Genomic DNA, 13,613 nt, shown 5'->3' on the forward strand with positions numbered 1-13,613 from the left:
CGGATCCCTCTCTTGGACGTTTTCGCCACCAATCACCACCGCCCGTCTAGATTGTCCTCGTGCGTTGTCGCCTTACCATTATTGCTGATGCTGCGCCTGGATATGCTGCCTTAGACTCGACTCAATTTCGACCTCGACCCTTTGTCGGGTCCGCTTTGTACATATAGAGTGCCTTTTCTCCTCTTCGTGGAGGTCTATCGACATGGGGTCAATCATGTCGACCAATTTTGCTCTTCCGGCAAATATGGAAATGGTCGACGTCGTTGTGCTGATACCGTAAGTAGCATACAGTTCGGCTATGCTCTGAAGAAGCTTGAGCTTGAACGCGGAGGTATGGCTAGCGCGATATTTCCGACGCTCGAGGTTTAGAGACTCGTATCCCGAACTTCTGAAATACAAGTTCAGTGATGGTACAGTGGTGGTACAGTGATGGTACAGTGGTGGTACGGTGGTGGTACGGTGATGGTACGGTGATGGTTGCAGGACGAACATGGACTGGAGTACGAAGATATATGACATGTGTCTGTCTTCGGCCAGTCAATCCATCCTGGCGTAGTAGTATTAGGCTCGGAAACAAATCATGCAGACGAGCCAGAAGCAGGGCGACCACAATAATCCCTGGAGGTTCCATTTGAAGCGACTAAGTCAGCCATACATTGTCCAACTTTACGAGAGACTCACCAATACTCATCGAAAGTGATGATGCCTCTTGCATATACTGAGCTCCCCATCTGGGGTCATGGATACCAGTAGGACAAATCAAGGTCCTACCCAGACGAAACTCGACCTCGGTCAGGTTTTTGAAGATGTCCAGAGCGAGGACCGCATCGAGTTCCCCGATATCAGGGCCTGAGGTGAGGCAAAAACAGGGGTCGGTGTGGGATACATCGCCGATGCTGGGTCCATGGTACTTGATGTCGCCAAGCCGGAGGTAGCGGAGTCTGGATCGCAATCCGCTCAGCATCGAACAGACCTGACCCCATGTTATCGGCAGCAACTTCTTATCCCGTCCCGTGACGAGTATAAGGTCTGATAGGTTGGTGAAGTATGGAATGGGACTTGCCACTGAACAACTCACATGAATCAGAGGATATATGGCTGTGAAGTGCGACTTACCACCGGCGATCTCCAGTGTCAGCGAGGACACCGAGGTCCCCACGGTTTGGAGAAACGACATGCACTCGGGTCCATGGATTAGATCTTGTGTGCAGGGAGGGTTAACATATCGTAATGGGTGGCAGGAGCGTCACATGCGGAGAGTACTCACCCAGAATTGGACCGGGGGGTGCTTGAAAGCTCGCTACTTGGAGGTCTAGCTTCTTAAGGTTCACGGCTGAGGTTGTCGACAACCAGCCCATGAGATCCTCTAGGCAGCATGTTGCTCGTGCGGCTTCGCTGCGGGGGTTTGGTTTGTCCCAAAATATGCATCGAAAACACCGCAGCTTGGAACCCCAACGGCGAGAGGACTCCAGCTCCCACTGCGACAATGGCCAGGAACGTTGCGTCCAAACGTCGTTGATTTCGAGCTCTTCCAGAGCCTGGAGAGCAGATATCATTCGGCGGAGGGTGGTGAAGGAGCCGGGAATCAACGTGTACCGGATTTGCAAGCATCTGAGATTGGTGAATTGAGAGAAGAGCAAGTGGTCTGTGATTCGATGAAAAGGAAACGTCATGGCACTCGCCTCGAGACGCAGTCTCGAGAAGGGGGAAACATCCATAAAACAAGTGGAACAAGGTACTCGGAGCCCTGTATCGTGGAAAGTCTTGACGATCCCAGCAGTAACCCTCGCTCAGAGTGATCTGGCGTGTCGCCGTTGCCAGGTATGGCCTCATGTCGTCTGAGTGGAGCACCCGATCGACCAGTAGATCGTAGGTCTGTCTGTGGTAGATCCTGATGGTGGTGAAAAGCCTGTGCCGACTTGCTGGCAGCCAAGCACGGCAAACCAGTGAGCAGCTGCAAAGCGTCTTCTTGTCATCCACCGGCACGGCGCCGATGATGGAGTCCGTCATTTCCCCAGGGAGGTCGGGAGCCATGATCTGGACGACTAAATCAGCTATGTGATATCTTCGACGTAAGTGAATCATACTTGTCGATTCCCGAATAATCCTGTGCGTGTCTCGGACTCCGGAGGGTTGAAGGGCAGCCCGACTCGGATATCTATATGCACTGGACGGGTTGGACGATATCTGTCCTATTTTGCGATGTTTCGAATGCTTCAGCAGGAGATAAGAAGACCGAAATCGGTACTACCTACGATTTCCTGGTCAGAGGTACCCGAACTGTGACACTGGTACAATAGTGAGAAGGTAAAGAGAGGCGAGGAGAGCACCCGAAGACATTCCGAGAAGTCGCACAGCCCCATTCCCAGGATCCTACTTACCTGCGTAGACCCTGAGTAACATCTGCAACCGCGCGTCATACCGTAGCCAGGTGCTAGTACCTTCATTTACTCGTTGAATGTTCTTCCTTGACTGGCCGACGCCCATCACCTTCTATCCCCGCCTCTGTCGCTTGTGCCGGTGTCGACCGGCGCTGGAAACCGAGACTCGTACCCATGTCTTGCTGCAATGTGACGATGCCCGTCTGGTGGACGTTCGCGACCGACTGCTCTTTGGTGAGCTGCGCTCCGTCCCTTTTCCCCCGCGTGGGACGTAAGAATCGAGGCTATGCGGGAGGACGAGCCGAGCTGATGGGAGCTACTTAACCGGTGCGGCCAAGGGTGCAGCCGGGCAGCACCAAACTCCCTTCCTCAAAACTCTTCGTACGTTAGCCTTGAATACATGTGATAGCTTCCATTCAAAAATGCGCCCAAGACAAGACGAATGACGATGACAGTGGTGGTAGAGCACAACGCGCCCTCCCGCCGTTATAAGCTGGGTCCCTCTCGAGTCTCGGCTGCTTGACTGTCAACTCGGCTCGCCCTCCAGCACAGCCTCAAGTTTTCTTTACATGTTTCGGTGTAACGCAGTACTAACAAATTGCAGCGTGTAGGTGCCGATGTCCTTGGATTACACTATATATGAGGTCCCTTCTCCAACGTTCCGCCTCAACTCGACATGACAGCCCTGCAGTACGAGAAGGTTCCCGCTCACTTGCAATCTGGGAAGGTAGTAGATGAGCGGGAAAGTCTAGAACAGCGATACCCTGGTCGCGTTGTCAAGCACAGGCGATACGGTGTTTGGGATTGGTACGAAGAAACGAACCCGGATGGAGAACACTTCGCCGTCTTCGAAACACTAAGGGGCGCGTACTCGCAGGTCATCGAATGCACACCGTACGTGACGCGAACGGTCAAGGACGTCATGAGCATTCCCGGATGTACGCTGCAACTTGGCATATACAGCGCGACAGAGCTGGCATTAGGGCTCACCCCTGCACTGTCCCTCTGGTACGTCTCTTCGCGTTCGCTTGACGTATTGGTGTTGTATTGAGCGGCTTGGACAGGTACCAGGGTCAGCTCCTTGCCATGGTATGTCACTTCTGTGTGATGCGTTGACTGAGTGCGCTTACTCCCGTACTTCCAGATGGAGGCCGCACTGGAGACGGGCATCGTAGACTCCCGGCGTCTTCTGTATGTCTGCGCAGGTCGCATCGGGTGCACTATCCTATCCATGGTCCTGCGCAACGTTCGTACCGGCGCCCAGCGTCGTCTCAACCGCCGCATCGGGCGCTGGTTCGCGACCCAGTCCTTCCGGGCATGGGCGCGCCTTGATCTCCCAACGTTCTCTTCCACGCAGATTCAAGAACAGCTCATCGTATCCGGGAGCGTATCCTATGGGCACGCGACGATATGGCAGATGCTCCAATCTCTGACAGAGATCGCGAGCAGGTGCGCTCAGCTGGGTGCTCAGACGTTCGTGCTCCTCAACGCGCTCAAGGGGCACCAAGGGGGAGCATTTCTGACGCTGGTGACGTTGGCGTCCGAGATCTTGCCTTTCATGCTACAGTTCAGGGCGTTCTCAACGAGCTCCGCGTTCGGTCAGTCTTGATTGTGTCTGTTCGGAATTCTCAAAAACGCTGATACTGCATCTCCAGCTTGGGCGTCGACGTCGAGGAACAAGGCCTACTTGAAATTGCAAGGTTGGAAGACAGCAGTCTCGAGTGCACTGCACCGCAAGGAGTTCGTTGCCGGTAATATGGAGGATCACGCGGTCTCCGGTAGGTTACTGCCCATTCAGCGTAGTTGCCTGAGTATCTGATCTTGATTCAAGAGTTCATCAGTGCGTCGGAAGAGGTTGGAGATGATGACCGGCACTGGTCAGAAATCCAGCATGATAAGATGGGTTCGGGCCTGATGGGATATCTCAACGAAATGGGCACCCATCTCCCGCAGGTTCGAACAAGTCTCATCTAGCTGGCATTTGCGCTTGCTGATGATCGCATATTGTGTCAGATCGCCTTCACTGTGGCTGCACTCAAACGTCCAAAGAACATGCCTGAGTCCTTAGCGTCGCTCAACCTTGTGCAAGCTGCCACGAGAGGATTCGCATCGTCGGTCTTCGAGATGTTCGCCCGGACACAGCATATACGCTCTCAACTCACTGCTTTACGCGACCTTTACGAGATGGGCAATATCCCGAACATTGTTCCAGACGGGACCCTTCCTTTCCCTGTGGATCCTTCAGACAAGACAGGGTCGGGAATCTCGGTGGAGTTCAGGTGAGCAATTCGTGCTGCAATATTTCCTCGATGCTCTGACAAGGCTGATGGCGTGTAAATCCAGGGACGTGACGTTCAAGTATCCAGATGCAAAGAAGTATGCATTGCGTGGGGTCTCATTCACTTTACTTCCAGGACAGTTATGCGTGAGTATAGCCAGTCAACTGTCGTCACACCGTTTCTCACACACGGCTTGATAGGTTATCGTTGGGTCCAACGGGGCCGGAAAGAGCACCATACTGAAGCTGATTGTACGGCTCTATGATCCTGAGGAAGGACAAATTCTAGTCGGAGGCCATGACATCCGGACGCTCAAGCTGAAGGACCTTCGTCGAGCGATATCGGTATTGTTTCAAGACTACACTCATTTTCCCCTGTCGGTGAGTTGAGAGCGGCTGAGCCATACGTCGCCTGCAGAATAACGAAAACCACTCATTCAACTCTACTCAGGTCCGTGACAACATCGCGTTGGGAGACTTGACCGGGTGCGGAGATGACGAACATGTCCGCTTGGCCGCCCGCCTCAGTGGTGCCGAGTCGTTCATCGACACGTTGCCCGACGGACTGGATACATACCTTCAACGACCCATGGTTGATCAGTGGGGCGGTCCTCCTAAGGGTTCCAAGACGCGCTTGGGAAATCCCTTCGACAACTGTTTAGTACTGGATGCGGCGGGCATCAGAACGTCGACCACGTTCGAGCTCAGCGGTGGACAGATGCAACGTCTTGCTGTGTAAGTCTCGTCATCCATGAGTGATGCTGGTAGCTAAGACTTTCGAATTGCGACAGAGCGAGAACGTTCATGCGGACAGTTGTGCGCGAAGATAGCGACTTGGGACTCCTATTATTTGATGAGCCCAGTGCATCCCTGGACCCTGCGGCTGAACACGGTATGGCCTCTCCGTTGCTCTCGATCATGTCGAGAAATCCAATTGAGACACCTCCAGACCTGTTCAACAGGTTGCGCGAGCTGAAGGGCAGCAAGACTATGATATTCTCGACTCATCGATTCGGGAATCTGACGAGACATGCGGATCTAATTATGTGAGTGGTTTCGGTTATGGGCTTACTGCGATACTCATACGCTGGCAACAGCTACATGGACGAATCGGGTATCGTAGAATACGGCACCCATGACGATTTGATTCAAGGAGAAGGGGAATACGGGAGACTATGGAAGTTGCAGGCGCAAGCGTTCATATGAGGACTCATGGCGAGTTGCCAGATTACGTGAAGGTGCCCGCGGACTCGAGGTGCGAGATACGCCCTGTACACCGCACTGGGTGCATGTATCTAGTGCAGCGTAGGTACATCATGCAGCTCGTGCCAGCTGTGGTAGGGCGCTTGAGTTACCAAATGTAGACACATGGTGGTCGAGACTCTGTCAGCCGCGGCCGGGACAGTCCGGGACGCAATCCGATTGGCGGGACACCACTACGGCCATCCTTGCAACGGGCTCATGTACACGATTGCCACAACTGACGTGCTCACATACCGTCATTATGCTCATCTCCGAAGCTGGTGCGGGTCGATCATCGAGTAAGCTTGTGAAGGGGATGGTGAATTCAGACTGCAAGTCAGGGTCGTATCCAGTCTGATCCCCGCGGCCGTGCAGGGTAGTTCACATCATGTGTCTTTAGCTGCGCTCTCTCCTCGCTACGCTAACTTTCTCGCTCACACGTACTTGTCATGGATGTCGACGAGTATCTAGAGTTGGGTATGTCCCTTTCGCCCCGCTTCCATCGCTGTTCTTGCTGACATGGATACCGACGCCGTGACCGTACATCGCCCGGGACATTCCAGTGGAATATATCGAGACCCCGTCTGCCAATCCAAAGAGACTGTATGACGCCGGAGACGGCAAGCCCAGCCTCCAGTGCGATATGGGCTTGCAGTATGCGCCAGACCATTTCCGAGCGATTCTTGTAAGTTCGAGGCGACGAGCAATGTACTATCACTGATGCTGCATATCTCAGAGTGTTATACGGGAGGTCTGGAGGGATCTGGGAGTGGATACTCGGGTTCCATACGGGTCACAGGACAGTGATTTGATGCGCTCGGTCAAGAAAGAGGCACGCAGGATCTTTTCTATCGCGATGCTGTTTGCTAACCGTATTTGCGCCTGTTTTATGGTTTAGGCTCTCAAGAGGATGCCTTTCCTTCGTATTCAGTACGAGAACGGGTGGCCGGTCATGTTCTACCTCAAGAGGGCGCTCAAAGGTGGCCATTCGAGCAAGAGCAAGAAGGAAGTTGAGGTACACTTTGCACCGTATGCTTTCCATGCCAAGTCTCGCATGACTGATGACTATGCAGACTCGTCAGGTCGAGACTGCGTCCAGAGGAACAGTCTCAGAGACTGCGAGTCCATGTCCAGCAACCAACTCCTCTGGCAACATCCTACACGCGATCGATCCGACCAATCGGATCTCCCGCAACGTATGTATCCAACCACATGCCTTTTAGGACGCATGACATGCTCACTCAGACGTCTTTCAACAGCAGAACAATCCTCCGACTTTCATGCGGACTACAAGTGCCTCAACCTCGAGCCGCAGCTCTGCTTCTTCCTCTGCCAGTCCTACCGCGGTGTCGATGTCACACTGGCGCTCTGCGAGGTCCTCGCCCTCCGGTTCTCAATCTGTACTCGACGTACTGCTGTCGTTCCGGCTTCCCCAGAACGACGCCGAACGCCTGGCGACCGTGTTCGCCTCCTATGGGATCGTCAATGTCGCGTACCTGCGCGTTCTCGGATGTTTGCCGTCGCGCGACCGCTGGCTGGAAGACCTCCGCGCGAAGGGGGAGCTCAGTGAGATACAGATGCTTGTTGTACGGGAGATGCTCAACCAGGTGATGGGTTAGCACCTGGCAGGTTGAGCTAGAAGATGAAGATGTAGAAGGTCCGGTCTCGACAATCATCAGTGGAAGAGGTTTCAGCCTGGACTGGAGGTGCGTCGTTGTCAGTTTCATGTCCTTGCCGTATTGCAGTAATGCAGATAGATCATATTCAGGTCTTGACACTCGTCTGAAGGAACCAAGGCGTGTTGTGTGCCATGCCCGAGTACACATCTCCAAAGAGAGCAAATTACCGACACTTTCCGCAGGGAAGGACGACGCAACTTGTCTCCAGGTCACGTGAGCGCGGTGTCTTGCTGATTTAGAATGTGCCAAGCTTCAACTGCGTGTCGCGCGCGGCCGACAATCTTCGCTTCTCCTCACACTCGTGCCTTCACCCTGGGTTCGAATCAGGTTTGGCTGCATCGTGCTCAATCTGCCAACCGAAGGTGCGACTGCCATTCTAATTGAACGAAGTCCGTTGACAGCAGACACTTTTGACAGCGGCCTTAAGTCTTCCAGCGATGTACAGTGACGAGGGACCTCTCCTCGCTGCGAGCTCCGCGCATGGTACAGCTGCGGCAATCACAGATTTGGGGCAGACGTCATCTACGCCTACTCCGAGTCATCGCATCCAGATCGTTTTATGCTGAAGATCCTCCTTGACTAACTCTCCACGCCATGGTCCCTCCAATGGAAGGCATCCGGGACGAAAGCAGGATCGGTAGAGGTACGATTCCTCGCGCATCGTCTACTTCGAGTTGTCCATACTCACTGCCTATGTGACTGTCTTCACACTAGGGAAACGTATCCCGCCTCCATCCCGGAAGCCTCGAGCAATACATGAGTCGGAAGACGGCACGCCCTCCTTGCAGAGCGAGATGGGACTCTTAGACGACCCAGACCGATTTTGCCACATCCTCGTCAGTACTCGGTCTTTCACTTGAATCGCCCCTCTGTCGCTCACCCGAGGTATCATGTCTACAGGAAACGATTCGATCGGTCTGGAAAAAGCATGGAGTCAAATACAATGTGCCATACCGCTGGCAGGATCTCGAAGTCATGCGCAATGTCGTGACTGAGGTGAGTCTTCGCTAACGTACCTGACGCCATGACGAAACTCACACTGTTCTGGTGCATCACAGGTTGTTCGGAAATTGCCATTCCTGGGTGCTGACTATGAGGACGCGTGGCCTGTAACCGTCTACCTGCAGAGATCCCTGAGAGTCCGCGGTCAGAGAGAGCGACAGTCAGAGAGGAGCCTGAGTGATGAGGTACGTGCGTGATGCTCATGTCGCCGCCTAATGTATATAAACGCTTCCACAGGCAGACTACGAGTATGAAGGGCCACGCCTTCATAATATTGGGCGACGCCAAGTACCAGGCCGGGCGTGCAGCAAGAAGAGGCCGTACTATGGCGCGGCGGTACGAGTTTCCGCGCAACGCTTTGAACTGCCGAAGGTCTCCGGCCGCAAGGGTCCCGGGACAGTACCGCGGCGAATCCACCAAATTGAGGTAGCGTAGAGACTTTTGAGCTGCATGCTCTCGCATGTTTCAGCACTGACCAGATCATCTCAGCGCACCACAAGTTCTCTCTCCTCGTCGTCACCGTATAGCTCCGGATCGCAATCGACAGCTGTCCCCAGCTCGACTACTAGCTCCTCCAGCGGCAGGCCAGCATCTTCCACTCCGTCATCGAGCAGCAATCGGAGCCAGCCTGCTGGAACCCCGGAAGGTCCACGAGAGCCTCAGAAAACCAGGACTAGGATCACCCATTCCTCACCCGTTACCCCGGCGCAGGCTCAGGACGCCACTCCTCGAGTTAATGCAGAAGCAACAGCCAACACCGTCCTCTACGCTCTGCTGTCCTACCGCCTCCCGCAAGCAGACGCAGAGCGCCTCGCGAAGCTGCTCGCCTCGGTGGGCGTCGCAGAGGCGTCCTACCTCCGCGTCCTGGCGCATATGCGTGGGCGAGACGATTGGCTCCGGGAGATGCGGGACAACGATCAGATGACTGAGATACAGATGCGGGTCCTCCGAGAGATTTTGGTGCGGATGGAGCGCGCATGATGATACCAAAATGCTGTGGGACTGAGACTCAGCAAGATGTATCGCAGCATAATAGTCACATAGAGTATCCTGACGTCGACAGAGACTAGTGTATCTTGTATGCAAATGGCTTGACGTTCACCTATATCATCCAATGCGGCACAACCGTGGTGCGCACTGTATCGTCCGAAAGCTAGAATACTACTACTAACCAAGTCCATCGTGTGCATATGTACATGCTATGCAATGTCCGACGACGTATCGCCTGCTGATGCTGTACAAGTCGAGACTGCCATATATCACTACTTATCCACTCGCTCACCCTTCCGCCCGTCGTCGAGCTCACATGCTCAACCTCAAGCCCCGCCCTGGACGTCCGCCCGCGACCCAACGCGCCGACGACGACCACGTGCGGCAGCTCCTACCCCACCTTCCATCGCTCATCGCTCATAGTGCATCCTCCTCCTCGAACGCAGCGGACGCCCGATGTCAGCTCTTCCGCTCGCTACCGCTCCCGTTCACACTCGCCGCCCGCTGAATCTCTCTGATATCGCTCTCTCCCGAGTCACTCGCCACGCTCTCATCCCTCAGCCGTTTCCGCCCCATACCCGACGGCGACATGGCGAAGCGCGACATGTTCAGCGGAGGGACCGGCGGCGGGAGCGATAGGCCGCCAGGCCCGGGCCCCGACGAGAGGAAGTCGAACCAGTCGGGCCCTCCTGTTGAGGCTGCGGAGGAAGAGGTCGAGCCTTGTGGTGCGCCTGTCAGATGGAAAGGTGGGGTGAGTGTGAGTGGGGGAACAACAATTAAGCCTGATAGCACTGGAAGCGAAGGCGAAGACACAAAAGGACAAGAGAAAGAGGGAGGTAAACTGAAGTGGAAGTTTGCTGGAAGTGAAGCTGACGAAGACGAAGGCGAGATTGCGACCGCAACAGGGTACGAGCAAATGAGCGCGGAGGAGCAGGAACGCCCTGACCTCGAGCGCACGGCGGCACAAGCACAAGAACGCGGGAGAAGAGAGAAGGCGGCAGGAAGCTAGAGCCCTCGAGGAGCGTGTGTGGGAGCGCGAGCAGCAGCATACGTCACAGCCTGTCCCCATACGTCCATTCTCGCATGCTCTGCGCGAACGCTCGCGGATGGACGGCCCCCGCGGTCGGAAGTGGGACAGAACCACCCCAAAGGACCCAGAGGGGCCATGAACAAACGCCTCCGAGCGCAGACCCAAGAGCCAAGGCTCCTCCACATTCCCCCGATTCGGAGACCGCGAGAAACAAAAGTCAACCGCGGGCCAGCGCACCACCATCGCGCACCTCGAGGGAATCGAAGGACCGATCCGAAGGTGCGCAGTGGCGGCGGGCAGTGGACGCGGGAACCAGAACCAGCACTGTCATACGACTATAGGCGAGGGAAGGCGTACGCACCGTTCTCATGCTGTCCCTGGCTTCCATGCTGCGACGTCCCCGCGTGTACCGGCCAATCGAACGCAGGGAATTGACTGCCGTGCCCGCCAGCGCCGTTCCCATGCTCGCCCGCGGAACCTAGCAGGTCCGCGAAGATGCCCCCAGGGCCGCCCCCGCCCCCTTGCCCGCTCGTTGCGCGCGAGAATATGCTTGGGGGGTTCTGATGCCCCGTGGGCGAGTAGTGCGATGAGGTTGAATGTGGGTATGTCACGGCGCGCAGCGGCGGCTGTTGCTGCTGCGGAGGCCGTGAGATGTCGAAAGGTGTATTGGAGAGGAAGGACGAGGGCGGAGCGCTGATCATGCCGGGCATGGAACCGCCAGGATAGAGCGCGTTGAGGCTCGGGTGCGGCGAGTGCATCTGGGACAGCGAGGGGATGACGGAGGAGTACGATGAGGGCAGGTCGACGTCGATCCGGAACGGAAACGTCGGGCTCCCGCTGCCCCCCACATGGTTAGAGTTGTGGTTCATCGTCGACGATTGCGCGAGGTGCGAGGGGTCGTCGAGCCCCAGTCTCGGTCGTTTGGCAGTGCTGCTTATCGGCACGCTGCGCGTTGCTGACGTCAGTGAAGACGTGTGCCGCTCACCGGAGATGGGGAGGGATGAGGAGGACGTGCTCGCTGTGGGAGACATGCGCATGTTTGGCCGGTAATCGTGCTTGAGTCATCCCGGCGCGAGAGGACTTCAGCATAGGCCGTAAGGGTGGATGTATGCGGTCAAAACTCACGTCAGGACTTGTGGATGCGTCATTGGGGCTTGATGTGGGCCCTGGGCGTATGGGCACGATGCTGTTGGTCGAGTTTTCGGCCTTGACCTTCACGGACTTGGTGCTATCCCGGCGCTTGGTGGAACTGTCGTCCTCGTCGGCGTCGTCATCGTCATCAGCAGCCTCATCGGCTTTGCTGGTGTTGTTGAAGTCGGAGGGACCTTTGGTATCTCGCTCTCCGTCGAACTGCAGGGTTGCGTGAGAAAGGCTACATGACAACTGAGGGCACGCTTACGCGAAGATGCCGTTGGACCATGCCGTTGACATCTGTTGAGCAGTACTGATAGAGCTTTGCATGGTGACCTGGTCGTTCCTCTAGGGACAAGGTTGTATCAGTACCTGGATGTACGCGGCGAGACGAACGTCGTTGAGAGGCAGAGACCGCAGCAACGCAACTCCGTCATAACACAGACCAGCGTATGCGATAAGATAGGGGGCAACAAAAAACCGTCGCATATAGTCACCAAACTCCTCCATACGCCGGTGACAACGCGGCGGGAAGAGTGCAGGGACAAGGCATGGTGAACGACTTGGGAGACTCGTTCATTGTGCGCATTGTCCGTTGTCCGTTGACGAACGGGGGGATGTTGAAGCGTGCCCCTGGATCCTCCGCAGCGAGACATAGAGCCTGTTCCTCGACGCTTTGTGGTTTAACCATGCATTGCGACCGCCTCGGCCGGGCGCTGGCACTGCTGCGGTCGACAGGGGTCGCGATGGTCGGAACGAGGGACTCACCAAAGATGATGACGGCGACGTCGACGGAGCAGAGGACGCCGAGCTCGTAGGCTTTCTTGAAGAGGCCGTTCTTGCGCTGTGGACGAGGATGGGTGCAGAGGATGTCGGTGATCGACCGCGTGCTAAGTGAATGCCAAGAGAATTGACATAAAAATAGGCACTGACCTTTAAAAAGGTGACAGAACGATTCCGTTCGTGCTATTATGAGCGGGCGGGGACGCGTAAATAAGCAGCTGCAGGACAAGAAGACAGATGGACACCGCGCGGGCTCGTATACTTGGAGACGGCACAGGGGGCTATTTCGAGGCGGGGCGTCGGTACGCACCGTTATGGGCTGGATCTCAATCTTTCGTCTCCCCATCTCCGGCGTGGACGCGTCTGGCAGGTGGTCGGGGCGTGCGGGGGGCAGCGGGGGGCGTGGCGGGCGTGGGGCTGAGAGGGGGCAGGAGGGGGAAGATGAAGAGGGCAAGAGGACGCTCGGGCGAAGAGGACATATGGATGGGCAAGCAACCGCAAACGCCGTGTCCGGAGCTCCTGCTCCTTCGATGCTCCTGCCAGTCACACAACTGCAACCGCACGCATGCCGTCAATCCGCAGCACCAGCCGCCAGCCCGTCCCACCCCCTGCCTCGTTCCCCGTGCCCCCAGCCCCGACGCCTCCAGCCAGCAGCCGCGCTCGCTGCGGCCTCCGTCGTCGCCCGACACGCGCGTAGATCGCTGCGTACAGTCGCCCGCCCGGCTATCTCGCATCAAATCTTCTCCAGTCGCCGCCGCGGCCCACTGCGATTCACACCGCCGTCCAGCGTGCCTCGTCGAATGCGCTGCTTCTTCCGTGCGATCTCGTCTGCTGACTTGGCTTTCTCAGCGCACGCTCAGCCCACCCACCCTCTGTGACCGACCGTGGGCTGCCCCCACCGCGGCACACCAGATTGCCTGCGCACGGCAAGATCCACATCCGCCTCCCCAATGCTCCCTATCTCCGGGCGCAGATGGTGCTCTCTGCAGCTTCGGCCAGTGTGCAGTGGTCCTCGGCACACGTCGTCGCCCTTCTATCTCTCGCAACCTCCTCTTCCCGCGGGTTTCATGCTTGTCAAGCCAGCTCACGCCGGGACC

The 13,613-nt window shown here is 56.3% G+C and overlaps 5 protein-coding genes across 5 annotated transcripts; 3 read left to right on the forward strand and 2 right to left on the reverse strand.

The window, feature by feature from the left end:
• Positions 1-251: 251 nt before the first annotated feature.
• L226DRAFT_371147 (uncharacterized protein) lies at positions 252-1,913 on the reverse strand. Its single transcript, XM_067674307.1, has 4 exons — positions 1,268-1,913; positions 1,117-1,200; positions 682-1,065; positions 252-618 (listed from the first exon to the last, which is right to left on the reverse strand). Exons 1-4 carry the CDS (start codon positions 1,716-1,718, stop codon positions 338-340), a joined length of 1,200 nt encoding a protein of 399 aa, XP_067536820.1. The 5' UTR covers positions 1,719-1,913; the 3' UTR covers positions 252-337.
• Positions 1,914-3,057: 1,144 nt separating this feature from the next.
• L226DRAFT_569540 (HlyB/MsbA family ABC transporter) lies at positions 3,058-5,865 on the forward strand (the record flags this gene model as incomplete). Its single annotated transcript, XM_067684324.1, has 11 exons — positions 3,058-3,389; positions 3,446-3,470; positions 3,526-3,979; positions 4,037-4,159; positions 4,213-4,334; positions 4,395-4,660; positions 4,725-4,806; positions 4,861-5,040; positions 5,111-5,394; positions 5,451-5,705; positions 5,757-5,865. The coding sequence occupies 11 exons, from the start codon at positions 3,058-3,060 to the stop codon at positions 5,863-5,865; spliced, it is 2,232 nt and encodes a 743-aa protein (XP_067536821.1).
• A 600-nt stretch (positions 5,866-6,465) lies between these two features.
• Positions 6,466-7,878, forward strand: L226DRAFT_371502 (uncharacterized protein). The gene is made up of 6 exons (XM_067674309.1): positions 6,466-6,586; positions 6,638-6,733; positions 6,800-6,916; positions 6,975-7,097; positions 7,161-7,607; positions 7,670-7,878. Exons 1-5 carry the CDS (start codon positions 6,545-6,547, stop codon positions 7,518-7,520), a joined length of 738 nt encoding a protein of 245 aa, XP_067536822.1. The 5' UTR covers positions 6,466-6,544; the 3' UTR covers positions 7,521-7,607; positions 7,670-7,878.
• L226DRAFT_371242 (uncharacterized protein) lies at positions 7,852-9,673 on the forward strand. The gene is made up of 7 exons (XM_067674308.1): positions 7,852-7,942; positions 7,998-8,223; positions 8,295-8,416; positions 8,481-8,576; positions 8,639-8,767; positions 8,820-9,008; positions 9,072-9,673. Exons 2-7 carry the CDS (start codon positions 8,175-8,177, stop codon positions 9,561-9,563), a joined length of 1,077 nt encoding a protein of 358 aa, XP_067536823.1. The 5' UTR covers positions 7,852-7,942; positions 7,998-8,174; the 3' UTR covers positions 9,564-9,673.
• Positions 9,604-12,957, reverse strand: L226DRAFT_559395 (uncharacterized protein). The gene is made up of 7 exons (XM_067683295.1): positions 12,827-12,957; positions 12,667-12,699; positions 12,502-12,577; positions 12,002-12,081; positions 11,728-11,952; positions 10,964-11,657; positions 9,604-10,303 (listed from the first exon to the last, which is right to left on the reverse strand). The coding sequence occupies exons 1-7, from the start codon at positions 12,860-12,862 to the stop codon at positions 10,032-10,034; spliced, it is 1,416 nt and encodes a 471-aa protein (XP_067536824.1). The 5' UTR covers positions 12,863-12,957; the 3' UTR covers positions 9,604-10,031.
• Positions 12,958-13,613: the final 656 nt, after the last annotated feature.

This window comes from Lentinus tigrinus, assembly GCF_003813185.1.
Source record: "Lentinus tigrinus ALCF2SS1-7 unplaced genomic scaffold L226scaffold_8, whole genome shotgun sequence".
Lineage (NCBI taxonomy): Eukaryota > Fungi > Basidiomycota > Agaricomycetes > Polyporales > Polyporaceae > Lentinus > Lentinus tigrinus.